General features: G+C 41.5%; 1 protein-coding gene across 6 annotated transcripts in view; it reads right to left on the bottom strand.

The window, feature by feature from the left end:
* Window positions 1–288: 288 nt before the first annotated feature.
* The window catches only part of LOC148028602 (vacuolar cation/proton exchanger 3-like), a 43,337-nt gene continuing 20,624 nt past the window's right edge, over window positions 289–23,001 (bottom strand). For 2 of the 6 annotated variants that reach the window (XM_087688873.1, XM_087688874.1), the window contains exons 5-13: window positions 16,346–16,542; window positions 16,011–16,223; window positions 4,291–4,416; window positions 2,718–2,846; window positions 2,245–2,361; window positions 2,116–2,169; window positions 1,813–1,929; window positions 1,627–1,723; window positions 1,158–1,414 (exon numbers count right to left, since the gene is read on the bottom strand). In XM_087688873.1, the coding sequence (XP_087544999.1) occupies window positions 1,329–1,414; window positions 1,627–1,723; window positions 1,813–1,929; window positions 2,116–2,169; window positions 2,245–2,361; window positions 2,718–2,846; window positions 4,291–4,416; window positions 16,011–16,223; window positions 16,346–16,542 (1,136 nt within the window). In that variant the 3' untranslated portion in view covers window positions 1,158–1,328. The other 4 variants (XR_015692515.1, XM_087688876.1, XM_087688875.1 and 1 more) reach the window with 4 other exon arrangements.

The raw sequence follows: 23,001 nt of genomic DNA, 5'->3' as shown, positions 1-23,001 counted from the left end.
TATGGGCTAACAGCATGTAACAGTCATATGTCAATCGCATCATGCCTCTTTTTTCAACACCAGTCATGTTCATGTTTAGCCTTATTTAATCATTGCCAATTCATGTTGGAGATTCTTAAATATGCTTCAGGACATCTTTCTTCTAGTGCAAACATAAGCAAGGGCCAACCTGCTACCGATACCCTGCACCTTGGATGTATCCACAAAACCTATGGAATGTTTAGCACCTCGGATGTATGGAATGTTTTAGTATCCAAACATTTATAATTTCAGAAACACTCAGAGAAGCCAATTCAATGCACACAAGCAATTTGGGAGTAGCTATTTTAGCTTCAATACAGGTATTAAGTTCATTGGATTGCACTTATCACCTCTAGTATCACAATGTCTAAAAATTTAGTACAAGTGTGATGCATAAGTTCATTGGATTACAGACATGACTGGTCATCTAATATAATAACGAAAGGAAAGTGCTACTGAGACTTTCGCCTTAACTTTTTACAAGTTATTATCCTTAACATCATACGTATACCGCTGTCTAAAAACCCAGGCAGTAGTGTGATTCAACTATGTTAGATTGTTTCGAGGCATCCTGTAAACCTGCGTTATCGAATGAATGTTGTTTCTTTCTGTAACTGAGTTGACCATTAAACTTACCAAAATGAGGAGCCATTTGGAGCTTTATCTAGAAGCCTTTCACATAACCGGAAATCACCAACTAGGCACACAGCCTGTAGAACAAGTGGCCAAGTACGAAGTCAAGTTGGGAAAAATCGTGCCATCAGAATATTGCATCATCAGTATACAAATATGTAAGCACCTATATATACTGCACCCATCTGACACAACACCACAAGCTTACTCATGGCATCCACCACTTCAAGAAAGTGCACATTTCTTTGCCTTACTTGAAGCCACAACCAAAACACATGATAGAAGCTAAGCAGCATTCACTATGTCCCTGCAGTTAAAGCTCCTTTGTATTGAATGACCTTCAACTTCATGCCAAGGGAGCTAGCTGCAGAAAAAAATCTGCCTTGGTATCCCACTCTCTCCATGACTTTGCCACAAGCCAGCAGGTAAGGTTCTCTGTGCATTTAGACTTCCTCTTGCTGGTTGCAAACACGATTATGTCACCTTTGTCGTTTTCTCTGTGTCAAGACAGGACATCCACAATGTGTCAGTTCCTCCTTCCCCATTAGTTAGGTCCAGATTCAGATTCCATATCGCCAGGGAGAGAATTCCTAGTAGACTATTTTGGGGGGCATGATAAATGCAACCCAAGATCATAATATTTTTCGTGTTACGACATCTATCCTGTGTTAGCTTTACAATCCAAGTGACCAATTATTAAATCTTCTGAACAGTCTCTGTTTCTCCTCAAAGGTCCACATTGTTAAAGCTAGGCTCCAACCTGCAGATTATGCTACACAGGGGTAGTGCCTGAAAATTGTGTTTTACTGCATCTAATTGTTTACTGTTGCAGGGCCTGCTCCCAGCATGAACTTGAAGATGTTTGTAATTTAGAACGCTAGAGTTTAATTAGTTTTTCATCCCAGACTAGCAATTTTTCTTCATATGTAAAGTTGGCAGGATAAACTACAGCCATACCTCAAACAATCATACCTTGAGCTGTAGTATCATTATGGACAAAAAAACTGGCCCCCACAATTAGGTAGCACAAAACAAGCATGAGGCCTTTGAAATAATTCGCTTTTCCCTCCTGTAAGAAAAGAGGGGAGATTTAGATTAAACGAACCAAATAACTAGTTTGCAGGGGACTCATTAGCATTTTGTGCGGAGAGCCATTACCTGAAGCATAAAAGCTACTACAATAACTGTAGTAAAAAGGGTGGCAGTTTCAAACAGCTGGAAATTCAAGTCCATGGGTCTTCCCATAATCCATCCAATGACCACACAAAAGGGAATCTGGAGATATCCCAGGAGAGTTGTGGGTAAGTTCTACTTCATCTTACACGAACTTGCTCACATATCAAAACCACACAACACAAGACCCTATTCTTACCATCTGAATATAATTATGTAATACAGAACCTCTAAGCAAAATTCTTCTGAACTTTACTCCTAAGCAATCCATAGACTTCTTATGCTTACCAGAAACATGGATATCTGTGTTGATGATCCAATGGCAACACCCAAAGAGAGATCCTATAAAGACACGCACAACATAAGATTTGGTTTTGGTCAAGTCTTATAAAAGGGGTCTCTGGGTTCCGAACTCACGAGATTATCCTTCAAAGCAAACATGATGGCACTTGCATGTTCAGCGGCATTCCCTACAATGGGTAGGACAATAACGCTGATAAAAGCAAGAGGAATACCCAAGCTCTTTGATGCACCCTGTAAACAAAAGCTAAGATGAAACAAGAGCAAAGACTGGTACACTTAAAAATCTCAGATTAGGCCTTTGACAAGCAAACCATGTGCATCACTAGAATAAAGGAATATAGCAACTTATTTGCATGATCAAACAGAACAGCAAACATTGAGAAAAGACGAGTGACATTTCATTATGATATTCAAAGAAAGCTTGAAAATCAAATGTTCCTTAAAACCTTTTCACAAATTACTAATAGAGCATGCATGAAGATAAGAATAGCCTTCATCAACTGCCACACCTTTTCTAATCACACTCGCTGTATTATCATTCATGTAAATATGCTCTATTCTAAGTAAGCCCAACTTCTTGAGCATACCTCAATAGCATCAACAAGGTTGTTTGACAGTAGAGATATAAAAACTGTAAGAATGCTGAGCCAAATCAATGCTCCCCATAGACTCAACTTTTCTTCCCCCAAATCCTCACCCAAATCTTCATGACCCTCCTGAAGAACAAGAATCATTTCAGTGCAGGAGTACAGAGCATGAATAAAAGATTACACCAGCTATTTCATGATCCAGGTGTATAACCAACATGTAATGAGTTTAGATCCAAGTTTGAATCATTGCATGCCATTTTACACATTAAGAAAAATGAGTTTGTAATGCTCCACCACAAAATATCAAACTTCCAGCTAGCCATTAACCTTTATCCAGCAATCAAGCATAAGATAGCTACTACTCAAATAACATGTGCATCTTCCAGCACAAAACATAATCTATAAAAGATGCAAACATTGCATATTGGATATGAAAGTCATGGCTAGACATCCACTAAGCTATTGATTGAACCTTAAAATAAGGCAACAAGAAAAAAGTGAAAAGAGTAAGCAACAGATAAACATCTTCATGTTTACTATATAGTTGGACAACCAATATATCATTCTTAAAAAGAAGAATTTCTTATCGAATATAATCCCTGCCAAACCACTAACAATACTTTGACCATAACTTGGAACTAAGCAGTGCATACAAGCAGCCATTTTACAAAGACTAAATCAGGAAACCAATTGACTTTTTCTTTCCAATGCTTGAGACCTACCATGCAAATAATACACCCTCAATCCTAGGGCAAAAGTAACTCTGGATCAAGACTAGCACATCATCGATGTCTATAACAAATATTATTCGGCACAAATGTGCATAAAGGCGTTATTCACATTCATACAGCAGAAATCCTCACAATGTGAGGATTTATTGAGCAACCAAAATCAAGGCTAGAATGCAGCAGCAGCAAAAGTGAAATTGTCTACTTAAGGAAGAACCTCTGGGAAGGTAGACAACTGCTCTAGAAGGTAATTGGCAAGCTGCAACAGGAGTAGCAACAAAAAGCACTGCAGTCGATGAAGATTGGGACCTCGAGATGGTGAACACAGCAATGCAGCAGGTCACCAAAGATGGCAGCTGGGCAACAGCCGTAGTTGCCAAGAAACCCATTTCATAGGAAACTCATTTCATACCTAGGCATTCATAAACATATGAAACACCTATTTTAAACTTTCACAAATGCCATACGCTGAATACCTTAGGACTTTTGTAATCATCGTTTATCATGGATTTACTTAACACGTTGACATGGATATTCACATTAATTGTGAGAGTTTTGATTTGACTTGTTATCCATGATGATTGCGCATATTGATGGCTCCCTTTACAGCTAAAGTTGATGTTGAGCATGGATAGTGAACCATGATGCATGCAAATGTTGATGCTATGTTGAATGTTCTTTTGCATTGTATAGAATAATGAATAATGTCAATCTGTATTTTCTGTGTCACATGAGTCATAAAATAAATGTATATAAAACTTCATACTTTTTTATATCTTGAATGAAACCTGTTTCTAACATTTTACAAAACTTGTATGAAACTTATGAAACCCATTTCATACCTCCCGTTTCGAAAACCCTCCGCAAATACGGCAACAGCCAATCTGAGATGGTGGCAGCTCCATTGTGATAGCATCCACCAAGTGGCAAAGGGAAGAAGAGGAACACTCCGTAAAGAGGGAGAGTGCCTAGGGGAATGATCTAAGAGAGTAAGAGAGAGGGATGCATGCAACACACCCTTTTATAAGGGATTTTTGGGCATTTGTCCTACTATGCCAAATAAAAACCTTTTAACATAAATAAAAGCTGAATTAAGGAGTAAAAATTAGGCATTCTTGGATGTAAATTAATATTTAATTTCTACAGCTCCTTCCCTCACAAACAATTTCGTTTTTGTTGCTATTACCCTAAAGATCATCCTTGTAATCACCCACAACTATGAAGGACTGTGTTTCACCCCTTCACTACTTGCACCTTTATTTAGTGCCTTCTTCAACATGCCTTGCTCAGAAGAGTACATTTCACTTCCTCCACAGTGCAGATTCCCTTACAAGCGCTACTAGTTGGTCAGCCAAGACCATAGTTTCTTGGAGTTTCAGAAAGGCAGAAATGAAAACCCGTTACAATCACAAAACAAAGTTTCAGCTCAAGGCTGAAATGGTGAAATGGAGAAATTGTTTTTATGTATATTTCTAAGCATATTTTAATATTAGACATATATGAAGGGGTGATAACATTTGTATCTTAAGCCTCTACATCAAAACATTTCAATTCCTCAACAATATAGAGCATACTTGTAACATTAGAACAAACTACCAGCTCTATGTTTGTGGACCACGAAGGACTAAGAGACGAGAAAGTTTGCTTGCTGGAAACAATGAAAAACAGCTGCAAATAGTGTGGACACACAAGGGAAAAGATTAGGCACTTAAAGGATGAGGGATTTAGGGTTTAGTGGCTGTAGAGAGCAATAGATCTGCAATAGGCAAGGCAAACAGCAGCTAAAGAAAGTGACCACCAGTAAAAGAGGATGAAGAGCAGAGGATAATGTGTGAAAATCGAACACACAAGCTCAGAATGGAAAAAGCAGCTCAAAACTGGAGTCTTCCCTTGCCAATCCTGAAATGCCTGTCCCAACTGAAATGTTTCGGCCTATTTCCGATTTCCGCTTCAAGCAAGGGAAACGGTGTTTCGAGCAACTATGGGGCCAAGGACAATGCAGCGATCGTGGGTCACTCCATCACCACCAAACTTCGTGACTCATACCTCCACCCTCGTCTTAGAGAGACAAAGGCCAAGAACCCCAACGTATCATTAGATTTGGTTCATCATTTCATACATTCTCTAAGTTTTTTTGAGTTCATTCACTATAAATCTTTATCCTACGGTTTGTTCTTTCCACATCAAACCCTACCATTTCTTTATAGGACTTTAGTTGGAAAATGACAACCAGCTATGGAGGAGAGAGAAGAGAGAGAATAAGAGTGTGTCGAAGCAAAAAAGTAGAGTGTACTTGCTAAACTAAAAGAATTGAGAATGAAAGGTACAAGATAGGTCTAAGATAGACCTAGCTCTAACTCAACTAGAGATAACTGACTCTAAGAGTGGTGACACAACTTATAACTTTAGTTGTGTTCACACTAAGAACTGAAAAAGAACTATAAGACTAAAACATTGGGCACTGCCCATAGAATTGGCAAATTCTAACACCCCCCTGCAGTGCCAATGTGGAAAGTACATGAATGATCAATCACTAAAGGGTACCAAGTTTAAGGGCTTGCAACAAGCCTCAAACTTCTCACTAGGTAGTGCCTTAGTGAAAATGTCTTCAACATTTTCCTGTATAGAAATATACATCAAGCTGATCTCTCCTGCATAGCATCTCTCTGCAACATAATGATAATGCACCTCACTATGTTTCATGCAAGCATGAAACACAAGATTTCGTGCCATTGCAATAGCACTCTGACTGTCAAAAAGAATGGGTGTAGGACCCTCCAATGGTAAATGTACATCAGCCAATAATCTCCACAGCCATACACATTCCACTATTGCCATGAAGGTTGCCCTGTACTCGACCTCACAAAATGAGGTAGCCACTATAGGTTATTTCTTGTTTAGCCATGAAATGCATGAATGGCCCAGAAAGAAACAATGTCCACTAGTAGACTACCTAGTGTCTGCACCATCGATCTAATCTGAATCACTATAAGCCTATAATTGCAAGTCTCCCCCCTGAAAAATAATAGTACATGTGACTGAGTACCTTGCAAGTATCTAAAGATTCGCTTAACAACTTGTCAATGTATAGTCTGTGGGCTATGCATATACCTGCTCACTTGAGATACTGCATATTGAATGTCAAGGCGTTTGTTGCAAAGATAAATAAGACAACCAACAATCTGGCTACAAATTGTAACATCAGACATCTCTTCACCATCATCCATAGACAACTTTAAGCCTGGCTCTATAGGAGTACACATAGGTTTGCAATCTTGCATGTTAAACCTACGTAACAGCTTATCCACATACTGTGACTGTGACATGATGATACCATGAAGATTTTGGTTGAACTAAATCCCCAAATAATAGTATAAACAACCCATATCTAACATAACAAATACATGTTTTAATTTAGCCTTGAAATCTGTAATTTTTACTTTTGAAGGTCCAATGAGCAACATGTCATTCTACATAAAGAATGATAATCAACAAGTCCCCCCCTTCATTCTTAATGCATAGAGTGGAAGCAATTGAATTGTTTTTTAATCCTTTGCTAGCCAAATATGCATCAATTTTAGAGTACCATGCACGAGAAACCTATTTGAGACCATAAAGAGCTTTGTTTAGCTTGCATACCATGTGCTCTTTCCCCTTCACCACAAACCCTAGAATTTGTGACACACATTCTCATGCAAATCCCCATTCAAGAATGTTGTCATAATGTCCAACTGACGTACCTTTCAACCATAATTTACAACCATAGCAATTACACATCTCACCGTACTCATATGAGATATAGGAGCAAAAGTCTCTTCATAATCTATGCCCTTCTTCTGTGCATAGCCTTTTGCTACCAACCGTGCTTAGTACTTGTCAATGATACCATCAACCTCGCGTTTGAGTTTAAGAACCCATTTTGTGCCAATGGCCTTCTTCCCAAGTTGTAAATTCACAAGATCCCATGTAGAGTTAGTGGCAGTAGAGTCTTAACTCATGCTGCATGGCCTGCATCCAATGTACATCTTGATGAGCTTCGTCCAAGGAAGCAAGCTCATCATCATCCAACAATGAGCTCATAAATACATGCCCATCCCAATCATCTACTTCCGTAAAATCAGTCAAATTTGCTCCCCTTGAATCATGTGTTGCATGTCTAGCAACCCTTCTAGTGTGTTGAGCTAAAGGAGAATCCATATCACTCTCCTAAAGAGTTTGTAACAGCCATCTCCGGACTGTTTTGGCTGCATTTACAGCAGCCCTTTCATATTGTACTGCATCTTCCACTGCATGTGGCAACCCATCATCAATACCCTATTGTTCAAGCACATACAGTGAAATGATAGCTTACTGTATTATGTCTATCCGGCCATTTACAACAGGCATGGACTCCAAAGAAAGTCGCAAGAGACCCTCAAAGACATCACCAATGCCATGGGTGACTGGCATTTGAAACTGATCGTGTGAAAATGCAGCATTTTCAACAAATATGATATCCCTATTGACAAAAAGTTTCTTTCTGCATGGGTCATACAAGCCATAGCCCTTGCTTTCCAAATTGTAGCCAATAAATATACATTTTACAACCTTGCTATCAAGCTCCCCACAAAGGTCTTTCGGAACATGTGCATAGGCTATGCAACCAAACACCCAAAGGTAGTCAATCTTGCGTTTTTAACCATGCCAAGCTTTAAACAAGGTGATCGTCTTTAGTGCCTTAGTGGGTGTACGATTCAACACATGATTTGCACACTGAAGGCCTTCTAACCAAAATTTACTAAGCAACCCCTTGCTTTTGAGCATATAACGAGTCATCCACATAAGAGTGCGATTCTTCCTTTCACCAACACCATTCTACTTAGGAGCTATTCTAACAATGGCTTGATGCGTAATGCCATGATCAAGCAAACATGTCTCAAAAGCACCAGACATGCACTCCCCCCTTCTATCCATGCTACGTGTCTGCACTTTCAAGTCAATTTCAACCTCAAGCTTTGTAACAAGATGCACTGATCCAAACTCTCCAAATCTGTATTTCCTACTGCTGATCACATATAGAAACTAGTTACTAGGTTTTGGGGTCTGTACAAAGTACAACACACTCTATAGCTCATGCACTTAGCCCTGATCCTTTTGAGACACCAAAGTTCAAGGTTTTATATTCCCATTGCATGGTGTGTTTATTGTATCAAGCATTGCATTTATTCATTCATCTTCTATGTTTACCGTCTCTCAATTACCCTAAAACTACTATGTTCTTTTATCAGTATATGCTTTGTCATATAATTGTGTTGGTATTCTGTGTCCAAGTATTTCTTTACATGGTAGCAGAGCTAGGTACTCTTTGAAGAAGCCTAGGCCCTTGATCAAGAAAGCTCGTCATCAAAAATAGAATCTCAAAGGGAATATGACTTTGAACACTACTTCATCACTTCAATCTCCAAGGCAACCTATGTTGAGAACCAAGCAAGAATAAGCTTCACAACTTGCCTACAAGGTTTCGACATTGGTGGAGAAACATCTAGCTACTATGGTACTTACAAACAATTTCAATAAATCCATTCATCCCCATTCACTTTTATTCCTTGTACACCACAATTTCCAGTCCCACCCTTCTCTTCCACTCCACCACATCTACATTTACACCATTTTCCACATCACCATTCACTATTCCACCTATCCAACATCATACCACACAGAGGGGATATTCAAACATAGGCACATCCTATCTCTTTAGGTCCTTTGCTTTTGCACGGCCAAGTGGTGATGCATTGGTAGTGGGAGTTTCACATTGCTAGTAAGACCTTCACAAGTAGTGATGAAGTGATATACATAAAGGCACACAGCTTTTTTGCACTTGTTTACACAATGATACAAGCGAGAAAGAACTAACTCGAGAGGAGAATGTTAATCAATTATGCTAAAACGAAAATGAGATTGCAATTACACAAATAGATGACTGACAGCACACCACTCAAGGTGGTGCAAAATACTGGGGCACCTTGGAAAAAAATGGGTCTGGAGAAAATGGAGTTAGATTAGCTTTTGGGTACAATGATATGAAAACATGCCTGATGAGACACCACTCAAGGTGAGTCATAGTGCCAAACAGTGGGGCAACATCAAGAAAACCAGATCTTAGCAAAATGAGAAAAGAAAGCCCAAATAAAGCACAAAAGGGAGCTATGAAAGGGGGGCAAGAACCAAACCCTCTCAAAGGCTAAACTGGCAGGGGAAGTAGTTGATACAGGCTGCTCCATGGTAAAGCCTAGGTGAAGAGATTAGCCACATTGTCCAAGGTAGGGACATGCTAAACAATGTTTGCCACCTGTTCAATTAACCCCCAAACAAGATGTTAATGGACACTGATCATCTTGATGTGCTTGGTTTTGAGAATCCACTTCTTCAGTTCACACACTTCATTTAGGGTTTCGCACTGACAATCCCAAAAAGGACTGGTGTCTACATTTTGGCCACTTTTTCATAGGGCACCCACACAATGGTGCACCACCCTAGACAACTTATGCCTATAAAGAGGCAATCACTTCATTCATTCTCAAATCTCTCCCTTCATTCATTCTTCACCACCTTCTTCAATCACCACCACCACTTCCCTTCCCTCACCAGCCCCTTCCACTGCCCTCACACCCCTTCAACAGGACATTGCGGTTCATGGCTCGTGTCTGCCTTCACCCTTCCTCTACTACTTCAAGCACTCTATTCCAGCATCAAGCCTTGCGTTTGGGGCATCTTCCACCTGGCGTCACCATCATCTACTTGGCATTAGCACCCTTCTCCTTTTCAGACTCCACCTTCACCTGCGTTTTTCATTGTCGAGATCTCTTCCTTGCCTGGTGTCATCATCTCTAGCTTGGCATCAGTATCTTAGCCTCTGTCGACAATCTACATCATTGAGCATCAATGATTTCATAACTCGTCTACCACAGAGGCTATTGGGACTTGCGGTTATGTAGCCTACCTTCTCCTCCATCACCTGGCATCACTCATCTATCAGAAGGGCTGTTGGGACCTGCGTTTTTGCACCCTGGCTACTCCTCTATCACCTAGTGTCAATCATCTGTCATAGAGGCTATTGAGACCTGTGTTTTCGCAGCTTGGCTTCTCCTCCATCACCTAGCTTCACCCCTCTGTCACAGAGGCTATTGGAACTTGTGTTTTTGCAAACCCAACTCATTCTCCATCGTATGGCGTCAACATCTAGGCTGCTCTCCCTATGTTTGACAACTCCAATACTTGGATTTTCATTTTGCTGCCCAAGTCATTCCCCGACATCAGAGGACTACAGTACGCTCCCTCGATAGCTATGATCATCTTCCACATGTCCGCAACACCAAAGGACTATGGTTCGCTCCCTTGACAACTGTCTGTCACCTTTCAATGATTACTTCAATAGCCCACTGCCCAAAGAATAGTGTTTCGCTCCCTTCATTGTGCAGATTTTCCATAGGTATTGTTCCCTAATTCAGACACAACAATGCAGTTATCTTTTGAGCGCTTCGACTCCACTGTATCAACTTTTCTTCTCATAGCATGATTCAGTGCATCATCACCATGTTCTTCTTGTGTTTATGAGTTTCTATTCTCTCTCAATGCTTGCCATACACACTTTTTGTTGCTCCCTGCAAACCCTACTATTTCTCTGCAATGTCGCTTATTTTGACATGGTATCAAAGCATACCTATTATTTTTGACATGATATCACAGCGCAAGACCTTAGAGAGCTAAAGACCCTCTTCATCAAAGAAGGCAAAGATAGGTTGCGGATTTGACATCATCTACTGATTTTCCCCTTCATTTCCACTACATCACCAAGAGACAGAAATACCCTTCTGTTCCCCTTCCACCCACCCACCCTTTTATAGGTTGACACTCCGGTGTTGTGACTTCTCCCCACACAGATGGACAAACCACTAGGTGCTCTGCCAACATCATCGGAACCCCCACCAATGCTTGCCACCATGAACCTTTGCTCCCTACCCCGTCGGAGTATATGTATCTACCCCCAAACACTCGTTGTGCCACCTCTCCCTTTTGGGCCATAGAGTTTATTCTGCATCCGCTTTCAACTTTTTATGCTCAAGGCAATAAGATGCATCAGATGTACACTAAGCCCTTTCAAGCCACAAGAGGATCGAATAGTACCACGATCTCCTCACGGCCACCGCAATGCGCTACAGAGGTTGATTCTACTTCTAGGGTTTTAGGAATGCCCCGACAACCATGATTTTGCAATCTGCTCCCCCAAGAGAGAGTGATTGTTGGACCCCTTCTATTACTTCTGCAATCCGCTCCTTTAAGAGACCACGGTTGTTCGACCCCTTCTATTACTTCAGCTCTGACATCCACTCCACTGAGAGAGAGAGAGAGAGAGAGAGAGATTGTTGCCCATCCTTGGCTCAGCCTTATGCTCCCTTTTCTCCACCCTCGACTACTTAGGTTCAAGAGGCTATTGGAACCTGCGTTTTTACATCACCGAGCGTCAATGATTTCATCACTTGTCTATCACAGGGGCTATTGGGACCTGCGTTTTTACAGCTTGGCTCCTCCTCTATCACCTAGCGTCACTCGTCTATCACAAGGGCTGTTGGGACTTGGGTTTTTGTAGCCTGGCTCCTCCTCCATCACCTAGCGTCACTCGTCCGTCACAAAGGCTATTGGGCCCTGCGTTTTTGCAGACCAACTCATTCTCCATCATCTTCCGTCATCATAATCCACCTGGCATCAACATATCGGCTTCTCTCCCTGTGTTTGACAGCTTCGACACTCTAGGATTTGCATTTTGCTGCCCAAGTCACTCCCCAACATCAGCGGATTGCAATTCGCTCCCTCGACACCTGATGATCGTCTTCCACATCTCCAACAGCATCAGAGGACTGCCGTTCACTTCCTCAACAGCTATCCTTCACCTTCCAGTGATTACTTCAATAGCCCACTACTCGGAGGACTGCATTTTACTCCCTTCATTGTGTAGATTTCCCACAAGTGTTGCCACCTGATTCAGATAGGACAATGCAGTCATCTTCTAAGCTTCAGCTCCGTTATATCAGCTTTTCTTCTCATAGCATCATTCAGTGCATCATCACCATGTTCTTCTTGTGTTTCTGAGTTTCTCTTCTCTCTCAATGTTTGCCATACACACTCTGTGTTACTCCCCGCGAACCCTATTGCCTCTTTGCACCGTCACTTATTTTGACATGGTAACAAAGCACACTTGTTATTTTTGACACTTCGTCCTTCAATGCAAAGGCTGCATCCCATGTCAATGCCATGGCACTACAACTGTTCATGTAGTATAATGGGTTCCAAGCCAATATTGTGGCACTCTGACTCTTGGTCTACAGCATAGTAGGTGGTTGTCAAAGATAGCCCAACTCCTCCAAAGATTGTCCCAAATAAAGGATCTCAAGTGTAACATCATTGAAGGCCCAATACTCTTGACTTTAAAGAAGACCTGTCATTGTGGGCTGCTTTTGGCTAGACCAAGTCTACATATCAAACCACTATGAAGAGAGAGAAAAATCTTCATAAGATCTCCTTGTTAGTAGAGTATTTGTCAGCTCATGTGTGAGTCTGAGCTTGATCTGGGCTGGGCATTTTTATTAGGTATTTTTTTGGTGTGGCATTTTATGCCAGTGGAGCATTTTATGCACCAGTCGGCCAGCATTAAATGCTATTCGACCAGCATTATTGCTCCCCACTTTTTCAGCCTATTTATACTCAGTGGCTCCTCCTCAGTCAGTCACTTCATCTTCACCATCTGTAGACTCTGTGGAGAGAGGAGCCAGTGCCAGTGCCCACGCAGCCAGTGACTCATTGTTGTATGCGACTATCTCGTGTTCAGATATATGGATTCCATTTCCCGTGCATACATCTGAGTTCTCATCTGTATCGTGTTCTTTTCTTTTCTCTTTTTGTCTTGTGTTTCAGCAATTTATTTCAGCACATGTTTATGCTTCCACCGCTGCTCCACTTCTGACATGGTATCAGTTTTCAGGATTTGTGTTTCTGCTGTGTTTTCTTGCTGATTTCAATACTGTTTTGTACCCCTGCTGATCAGACGACTGCTGTCGCAGCCAAGCGACCTGTTTTGGGGCTGTTTTCAGCCTGCGTTTTTTGCAGTTTTGCCATCGCCTGCTGCCCCCGCACCCTCTGCTGCCTACGTACCCTCTGCTGCCTGCGTTTTTCATCTGCAGCTGCTGGCGACAGTTTTCTACCTGTTTTTCTCCAGTTTACAGCCTGCGTTTTGCTGATTCAGCGTCTCTCGTGGCTGGGTGACTGTTAATTCAGGCCGTTTTTGCTGTTTTTGGCAGTTTTTGACTGATTTTTTGACTTCCTGCAGCAGATTTTGTCTTCTATTGATCAGATTTTGGGTTATCTTGCATGTGAACTCTCATTTTTTGTAGTCTGTGCTTGTGTTTTGGCTGTGTTTCCTCTCTAAATTCCATCTCTTCTCTACTTCTCTTCTTATCCTCTCCATATGGCTCCTTTGTGCACTTCCACTGATGATAAGTTACATGGACCTGATTATCTCACATGGAGTGCTGTCATGAAAGCTTGGTTTGTGCAGAAGCAGCTATGGTACATCATCTGTGGAGCTATTGCTCGACCTCTTCGTCCTTTTCCTCTTCCTGAAGATTTTGATGAGGACAACCATGCGATATCCTTGAGATTACAGGGGCGGCTTCCGGCACATTATGGAGGTGAGGCTTATGTAGCTTCAGAGAGGGGTGACGGGAAGAAGAAGTCGAAGGCCCAGTGTTACCACTGTGGCAAGAAGGGACATTTGCAGAAGGACTGCAAGAAGTTAGCGGCTTCCAAGAAGAAGGAGCAGAAGATGAAGCGGGATGCTGACTCTACCGATGAGTCCTCTCCTTCATCAGACTCTGACTTCGATCCTCCGACCAAGGTGAAGTCCAAGGCGCGGAAGGGATCGTCTTCTTCGGATCGCGGGAAGGGCTTGGTGGCCCCTTCCTCGGCTGCTTTCTAGTGGTGGTGATGAGGTCATCCCTCACGACTCTCTTGTGCCAGAGAGGGAGTGTGAGCGGGTGTTTAGATGGGGCAGCCGCGCCTCATCTATATTTTTATACAGGTGCACAGGTTCCAGAGAGGGACGTCCCTGATGCATCGACTTCAGTCTGGCGGAATCAAATCCTAGAGCTGGGATTGACATCCAGGTTCATGCTGAGCTGGTTATCTGACAGAGAGCGGGAGGCTTTCGTCTGGAGCTCACATGAGGGGACACTTTGGCGGTTTGGCCAAAGGCGGGGAATCCATGGTCACCTATGTTCAGAGGCATTTTTGACAGGATGGTCTTGTATGCTACTGAGAGACATTGGTGATGGACACAGAGACATGCTATGATCTTCTCTATTTTCACGTGTTTGGTACGATCGACATTGACATCAGGTTCTCTCCGAGGCACCTTGGTGGTGGCTTGATCACCCACTGCTTGGGTATCCATGGTTCTACTTGGTGGTTCTATGTTGTATAGTTTCTGATCCCTTTTCATTGTACTATTGTATTGCATCAGATCACCCATGATCTGAGAGAGGGTGTTAGTAGAGTATTTGTCAGCTCATGTGTGAGTCTGAGCTTGATCTGGGCTGAGCATTTTTATTAGGTATTTTTCTGGTGTGGCATTTTATGCCAGTGGAGCATTTTATGCACCAGTCGGCCAGCATTAAATGCTGTCCGACCAGCATTATTGCTCCCCACTTTTTCAGCCTATTTATACTCAGTGGCTCCTCCTCAGTCAATCACTTCATCTTCACCATCTATAGACTCTGTGGAGAGAGGAGCCAGTGCCAGTGCCCATGCAGCCAGTGACTCATTGTTGTATGCGACTGTCTCGTGTTCAGATATATGGATTCCATTTCCCGTGCATACATCTGAGTTCTCATCTGTATCGTGTTCTTTTCTTTTCTCTTTTTGTCTTGTGTTTCAGCAATTTATTTCAGCACATGTTTATGCTTCCACCGCTGCTCCACTTCTGACACTCCTGGCATCCACATCACCTGGCCAATCAGTATCAATACGTCCCTGAAGAGCAGCACCCTACTGATAGCGAATCTGCAAATGTATGGGTATCTCATAGACACTTTAGCACTCTCATCCTAGCTTGCCAATGAGAAGATGACATACAGAGAGAACTGACTGAGCACACTCACTGGACAAAAACAAGATATCAAGACAGGGTTGGTTAAGTAAAGCAACAAGCCAACAAGCAGCTGGTACCCAGAAGCATCTACTACCTCAAAACCATCATCAGTACATCAATTGCAGGTAGGATTTATGGGAGTTCCATAACACTAGCAGAGTGCCAATACAAAAGGGCCACTAAACAGAACATGCCCATGCCCAACAAAAGGCTGACGATCAAAAAGATAGAGTCATTTATGACTGAGATCTCTAGAGTTCAAAAAAAGGATTCAAATCCTAACAAAATATCAGAGGACAGTAAATAATTCCTGTCAGAATTGCATGAACTAGAAAACACACCTTGACTAACTTGTAACTGTTACACTAGATAAAACACACTCACTTCATTTGGAGCATCATACAGCTGCCTGTGGCTTTTCAATTGAAAATACAGGTAAGCAGCATATGCTATTAGCATTACACAGCTGCTAAACCTGGATAGAGATAATTCAGATACACCATCATGAACTTCAGTGTGTGTAGAATGCAAAACTGCTGGAAAAAGAAGCCCCATCACTGCCATCAATAGTAAACCAGAGTTCACAACAGCTGCTTCCTGAAACACAGGTTCAAAAATCATTTACTTTGAAGACTGAATTTTCAATAATCACAGCATTGCCAACAGAAAAAGAAACAAGAAAAACTAAATCCATATCAGCAACTCCAAAAAGCTTCTACCTGATTAAACTTTTGATCTCCATCCAGGTGAGCAATACCACCTGAGAAAAAGGCACAACCCAATACAAGTAGCATGTTTGATAAAATGGAACCCAAAAGGGAGAGTTGCACAACCCTTGTCAATCCATTCTCAAGAGCAAATAAAGAAATGATCAGCTCGGTTGCATTCCCAAATGTAGCATTCAAAAGGCCACCCACTGCACCAGAAAAACTGAGGTAAGGGAAATCACACTTAAAATGCCATCTCCACCTCAAAAGACCAACAATCAAAGAAAAGAGAGGCTATATGAAACAGTGAGAAGTAAAGACTGAAGAAAAATCTAAATCATCCAGCTTAACACCCTCAAAAACCAATCAAGGACTCGGAACTTTAACCCACTGGATACCACTCATGGACAAGTGACTAGGAAAGAACAGACCCATTGGACAAACATTTAACTAGGGAAAGGACAGGGTAATATTGCTAGATGGCAGAGACTACTGAAACAGAAACCAGTGGACATGAGACGAACTTGACACACAACCAATTCGGCTGACCATAGGAGGCACTGCATCAGAGGGGCAGTACAAGACTCCAACTAAAGACGAAAAGTTTCACTATAGACAAAACAGAAGGAGAGCTCGTGAAAATGCCACTCCCACAAGTGCTAAGTGATGGACAAAGATGCAAAGGCGGATTGCAACAAACGGTTTGGATGACATGAAAGCCCTCATAAGAGATGAGATTGCAGCAATATGTATGCCAATGATTGACAAGGTGACAAGCGACATGAATACAATGCAAGAAACATGGGGAAAGGAATTAAATGCTAAAATGGATGCAAACCTGAAAACATGTATGAAGGTGTGGGGAAGCATGCAACAAAAAGTCATGAACGACATGGATACAAAGCAAAAAGACATATATGACAAATTGCAAGAGACATTCAAAAGGGAACTAAGGGCTGCTATAGATGCAAACAGGAAATCATGCATTAATGGCTGGGGTGATGCAAAATACAAAGAAATCAAGATTGACCTGCAGGTTGATATGATAGATAACTTGAACAAGTAAGTGATGCCTGGAAAGTAGATATGGATGCATTGAAATCTGATACAAATGCACGCATAGCAGCTGAGGATATGGAGATTGCTGAGCTGAAAAGGCAGTTAGAGGCATCAGGCATGTAAGAAAAAATTAGCGACACACAAGTCAATGATGGATGCACAAACAGCAATGCCAATTGCACTGGAATTAAAGAAAGAGGTGGAAAGTTTAAAAAAGGACATGCACACATGGGTCAATGTGGTAGAGGGAGCTCAAAAGAAAGTAGAAAATGTCAAGCATACAATGAAAGAAAATGCACAATGGATTGAGGTAGTCAAAAGAAACAAAGGAATGCCTCAAAACAAAGTAGAAATGATGAATGCAACACTCCAAGAGAAAGCAAAAAGGAAACTCCATGCATTACTTATGTGTGGTGGGGTGGGTTGAAAGAACCCCCCTAGAGGATGCTAAAACACTTTGCGCACTAAGATGGGTGCGAATGAGACACGCATTATGGATACCTCGAGAGTGGATGATCAAAGTGACAAACAGGTCGGATCCTCATGCTGAAATTTGCGGACATGGAAAATAAGAGGGCCTTCCTCTCAAAACGAAAGGCTTTGAAAGGTGAAAAGGTTTATCTCGACGAGGATCTTACACCCACACAATTAGAGCATAGAAGGGCCAGCATGCCAACGCTATTGGCGGCACGTAAAGAAGGCAAGTATGCTGTATATAGAGATGCCATAGTAATCATAGTAGAGTGAAGGTCACGATGCCGGTAAACGGCCTATGAGACATTAAGGATGTACGTTTGGAATTGTAATGGTTCAACGAGACTTGATGCAAGGTATTTTGAAGATACTTTCCATGGGATAGGCATAGCTATGTATACAAAGAGACATCAATGTATAAGTTCTAGATTACTAGATGATGTGGGATACAAAAAAGGAGAGTGTTTACAAGCCTCAGCCTTGTAGGCTAGGGAGAACCAAAGGGTCGAGTGGGGTGTCTATTTCTTATCATGAGAGCCTCCAAGACACAATTCATGTGATGTCACGAGAAGTGCAAGCTAGATTTATGTTGGTAAGGCTAAGGATAGAGCGCTCGAGGGATCTATATGTTGCAGTATGTTACTTCCCACCTACCGATTCAACATTTACCCCTGGGGAGGGATCACCATTTGAAGTACTACATGAGGATATAATGAGGTATGCAAGCATCAAGGACATACTACTAATGAACAAGAAGGGAGCAATCAGCCTTTTATGATACTAAACATGAGATATTTAAGGAGTTGGCATTGAACAAACTAGGGCTGACAGGGCATCTCAAGATAAGGAGATCACAACATATGGATCCCATTTGCTAGCATTAGGAAGTGCTCATGGATTAGCTATATTCAATGGCTTATCGAGATGGCTGAGAGCGGATGCTTTCACTTGTTGGAACAGCAAAAAGGCAGCCAGCATTGTGGACTATGTAATGGGCACTCACTAGCATTACTTCCAAAAATTAAGCATTTTAAGATATCTGACAAGCCGACTGATCTAGCAACCAACCATGCAATCCTAAAATTCACCCTAGCTTGCTCCAAGCCTCCTTTCCCGTTAAGCACGAAGATGGCACAATACCAATGTCCCTTCTTGCAACTTTCCCATGATGGTTTCTTAGTGAGGCTGAGATATATGGATGCTCAACTTTCTCACAAGCTTCGAGTTGCTATTGGACACATCCGCGCCTCATAACATCAAGTGATGATTGAAACATGTCAATGGAGCCATGTTGCAGCAAATGAGAGGATGTGCCAACTCTGTGGATGGGAGGCAGAGATGGAGGAACACTACATTTGTAGATGCACTATCTACTACAATATCCAAGGCCACTACCATTGCCTCTTTAAGAACAGCTTTGAACCATTGAGAAGGGTGATGGACTATGAGGACCAGAGGTGTCTAGGCCTTTTCTTATTGGAGCTCCAATGGCGCAGAGCAACATTGTTACAAGATCGGAGGCAACCCCACTCACATCCACCCCTCCAGAGAGCAATTACAGACTTTTTCAGTATAGCTAACCCCCCCAGCGACTGCTACCTTAGACACTACATCTCCTCTGACAAGCGCCATCGAGGGACATCATCAAGAGGCAACACGGTAGACAGAGCTACAATGTTATGTAGAGCACAACGCCCTAGGGTACCTCCTCGGCAACTTGGGCATGCTCATATGCAACACATTCGCATTACGATTGCTCGTTACAAACGAAGATTACCACGTTGAGTCACTCGGGATAGCTTGCAAAGTCTTGGTGGATTCCATACACTGAGAGGGAAATATTTTATACTCTTTTTAGTTTCTCAATTTTCCATATTCTTCATTTTCCATTTCAATTTATCATGTAGACCAAGACAAATTTCTGTTTTCTTCTCTGATAAGAGATGATGATGCCGGTTGTATTAGTTATGGTCTCATAGGCCATTCCGACCTTTCAAAGACGTTAATAGATCTTTCTTTCTTTCTAAATCCGACATTACTAGTGATCTGTGTAAACATGTGCTTGCATACATAAATGCCTGCACGAGTATGTTCATGTGTGCATGTTGTTAGCGATATAGTCAGCTCATGAGTGAGTCTCAAATATGCCAACCATTTTAGTATTATTTAGGTGATTTTTTTATTTGTTATTTTGATGATTATTTTAGCATTTTATGTTGGCCAATCTGATCACTTTCTTAGCACTATTTTATCTTATATATTTCGGCTACTCCTCCACATTCAATCATTCATTCCTTGCCAATCCAATGCATGCCCTATTGGAGAGAGGGAGCCAGTGCCAATGCCCACACAGCCAATGACTCGCTATTGTACGCAACTCGTGTTTGGTATATGGATTCCATTTCCCAAGCATATCTCTCAATTCTCCTTTTCAAAATGGGTTTTAAACTCAAACGCAAGGCTGATGGTACTACTAACAGGTACAAAGTACGATTGGCAGCAAAAGGCTATGCGTAGAAGAAGGGCAAAGATTATGAGGAAACTTTTGCTCCTGCATCCTGTATGAGCACGGTGAGATGTGTGATTGTTTAATGCTGCTAATTATGGCTCGAAAGTACATCAATTGGGCACTAAGACATCATTATTGAATGGGGATTTTGTATGAGGATGTTTATGTGTCACAACCTCCAGGATTTGTGGTTAAAGGAAAAGAGCACATGATATGCAAGCTGCATAAAGCTCCTTATGGTCTCAAACAAGCTCCTCGTGCATGGTACTCTAAAATTGATGCTTATTTCCCCAGCAAAGGGTTCAAAAATAGTCCAACAGCTCCCACTCTATACATTAAGAATGAAAGGAGAGATTTGCTGATTATCATTCTTTATGTAGATGACATGCTGCTCACTAGATCTATAGAGGGAAAATTTGCAGATTTTAAGGCTGAATTGAAAACATACATTTGCTATATTAGATATGGGCTTCCTACACTATTAGTTGGGGATTCAATTAACCCAAAATCAGCATGGTATCATCATGTCACAATCATGGTATGCGGATAAGTTGTTTTAGGGTTTAATATGCAAGATTGCAAATCTATGTGCAATCCTATGAAGCCAAGTTTAAAGTTATCTATGCATGATGAAGAGATGCCTGATGTTGCAATTTCCAACCAGGTTGTTGGTTGCCTTATTTACCTTTGCAACACACACCCTGACATTCAATATGTAGTATCTCAGGTGAACAGGTATATGCACAGCCCACAAACCGTGCATTGGCAAGTTGTTGAGCACATCTTCAAATATTTGCAAGGTACTCAATCACATGTATTATTATTTCCCAAGGGGGAAGACTCGCACTTACAAGCTTGCAGTGATTCAAATTAGGCTAGTGATGCAGACACTAGGCAATCTACTAGTGGACATTGTTTCTTTTTGGACCATTCATGCATGTCATGGCTAAGCAAACAACCTGCAGTGGCTACTTCGTCTTGCGAGGCTAAGTACAAGGCAGCCTTCACGACAACAATGGAATGTGTATGGTTACATAAATTATTGGTGGCTGATCTACATTTACCATTGGAGGGTCCTATACCCATTCTTTCCGACAATCAAAGTGCTATTGCAATGGCACGAAATCCTGTGTTTCATGCTCACACAAAACACATTAAGGTATATTACCATTATGTCAGAGAGAGATGCAATGCACGAGAGATCAACTTGATGTATGTACCCACACAAGAAAATGTTACAAACATTTTCACCAAGCCACTACCACACAAGAAGTTTGACACTTTTCGAGAATACTTAAACTTATCGCCCTTTAGTGATTGATCATCCTTGTACTTCATCACATTGGCACTACAGGGGGATGTTAGAATTTGCCAATTCTAGGCAGGGTCCATGTAATTCGTGTGGTGTGGATTCTTTTGTGTGTGTGTGTGTACCTACTATCTTCATATTTAAAAGTAGTGACACTAGGGACTAGAGTTAGTTACCTTAACTCTAGTCAATTATTAGTGGAGGGCTGTTTAGATCAACCCTTGACCTAACTTAGGTTGTACCTTCACTCTTTCTTTTTAGTTCAGCAAGTACACTCTACACTCTTGCTTCAGCTCCCTGATTGTCACTCTCATCTCTCTCCATAGCTGATTCTGATTTCTCACAGATCATATATACTACTGCAAGGCATCGATGATAGACACAAAGAAGTGCTTGGTACGATCAACACTGACAATCAAATTCTCTTCGATGCACTTTGGTTATGGCTTGATCACCCACTACTTCGATATCCATGGTCATATTCTGGTGGTTTTTCTTGTATGCCCTATGGTGAGTCATTATCATTGTATCATGTATTGTATCAAACCGCCCATGATCTAATAGAGGGTGTTAGCAATATAGTCAACTCATGAGTGAGTCTGGGATGTGCCAAGCATTTAAATATTATTTAGGTATTTTCTATTTGTCATTTTGATGATTATTTTAGCATTTTATGTTGGCCAACCAGCATTAAAGGTAGCTTACCTAATCACTTTCTTGGCATTATTTTATTCTATATATTTGGGCTCCTCCACATTCAGTCATTCATCACTTGCAAATCTAGTGCATGCCCTCTTGGAGAGAGGGAGCTAATGCCAATGCCCACGCAACTACTGGCTCATTGTTGTACACAACTATCTTGTGTTTAGTATATGGATTCCATTTCCCAAGCGGATCTTGAGTTCCCATTTGCAGTGCTCTTGTGTTTTTCTCTTTTCTCTCTCTTTTGTCTTGTGTTCAACTATTTTATTTCACCATTCTTTCATGCTTCCATTCCTGCATCCACTTCTAACACATGTTTGGATAGATATAATGTGATTTTTGTTTTTCTTTGCAAAGGCTTCTATTTGCTCATTGTTCCTCGACAAATGTGGTTTCCAAGCTCATAAGCCAAACAAGTGTTGAGCATTATGGATTATTTGTTCATATCATGCCTTCATATCCTCATTTTGACTCACTAGAGAGTGTTGACTCTTGTCTGCTTCAATCTCAAAGGTTTAACCTTTACTTCAATCCTTATTTCAGTCATTGGCAAGGCTTCTTGGCAAAAGTGCTCTTTGTCCATGCAATGCTACAAATGTAAGCAGATTGGTCACT

Source organism: Lygodium microphyllum, chromosome 11 (assembly GCF_053477565.2).
Source record: "Lygodium microphyllum isolate KBCC chromosome 11, Lygodium_microphyllum_v1.1.10, whole genome shotgun sequence".
NCBI classification, from domain to species: Eukaryota; Viridiplantae; Streptophyta; class Polypodiopsida; order Schizaeales; family Lygodiaceae; genus Lygodium; species Lygodium microphyllum.
Note: the sequence above shows the minus strand (reverse complement) of the source record. Positions and strands in the feature narration are given on the sequence as shown.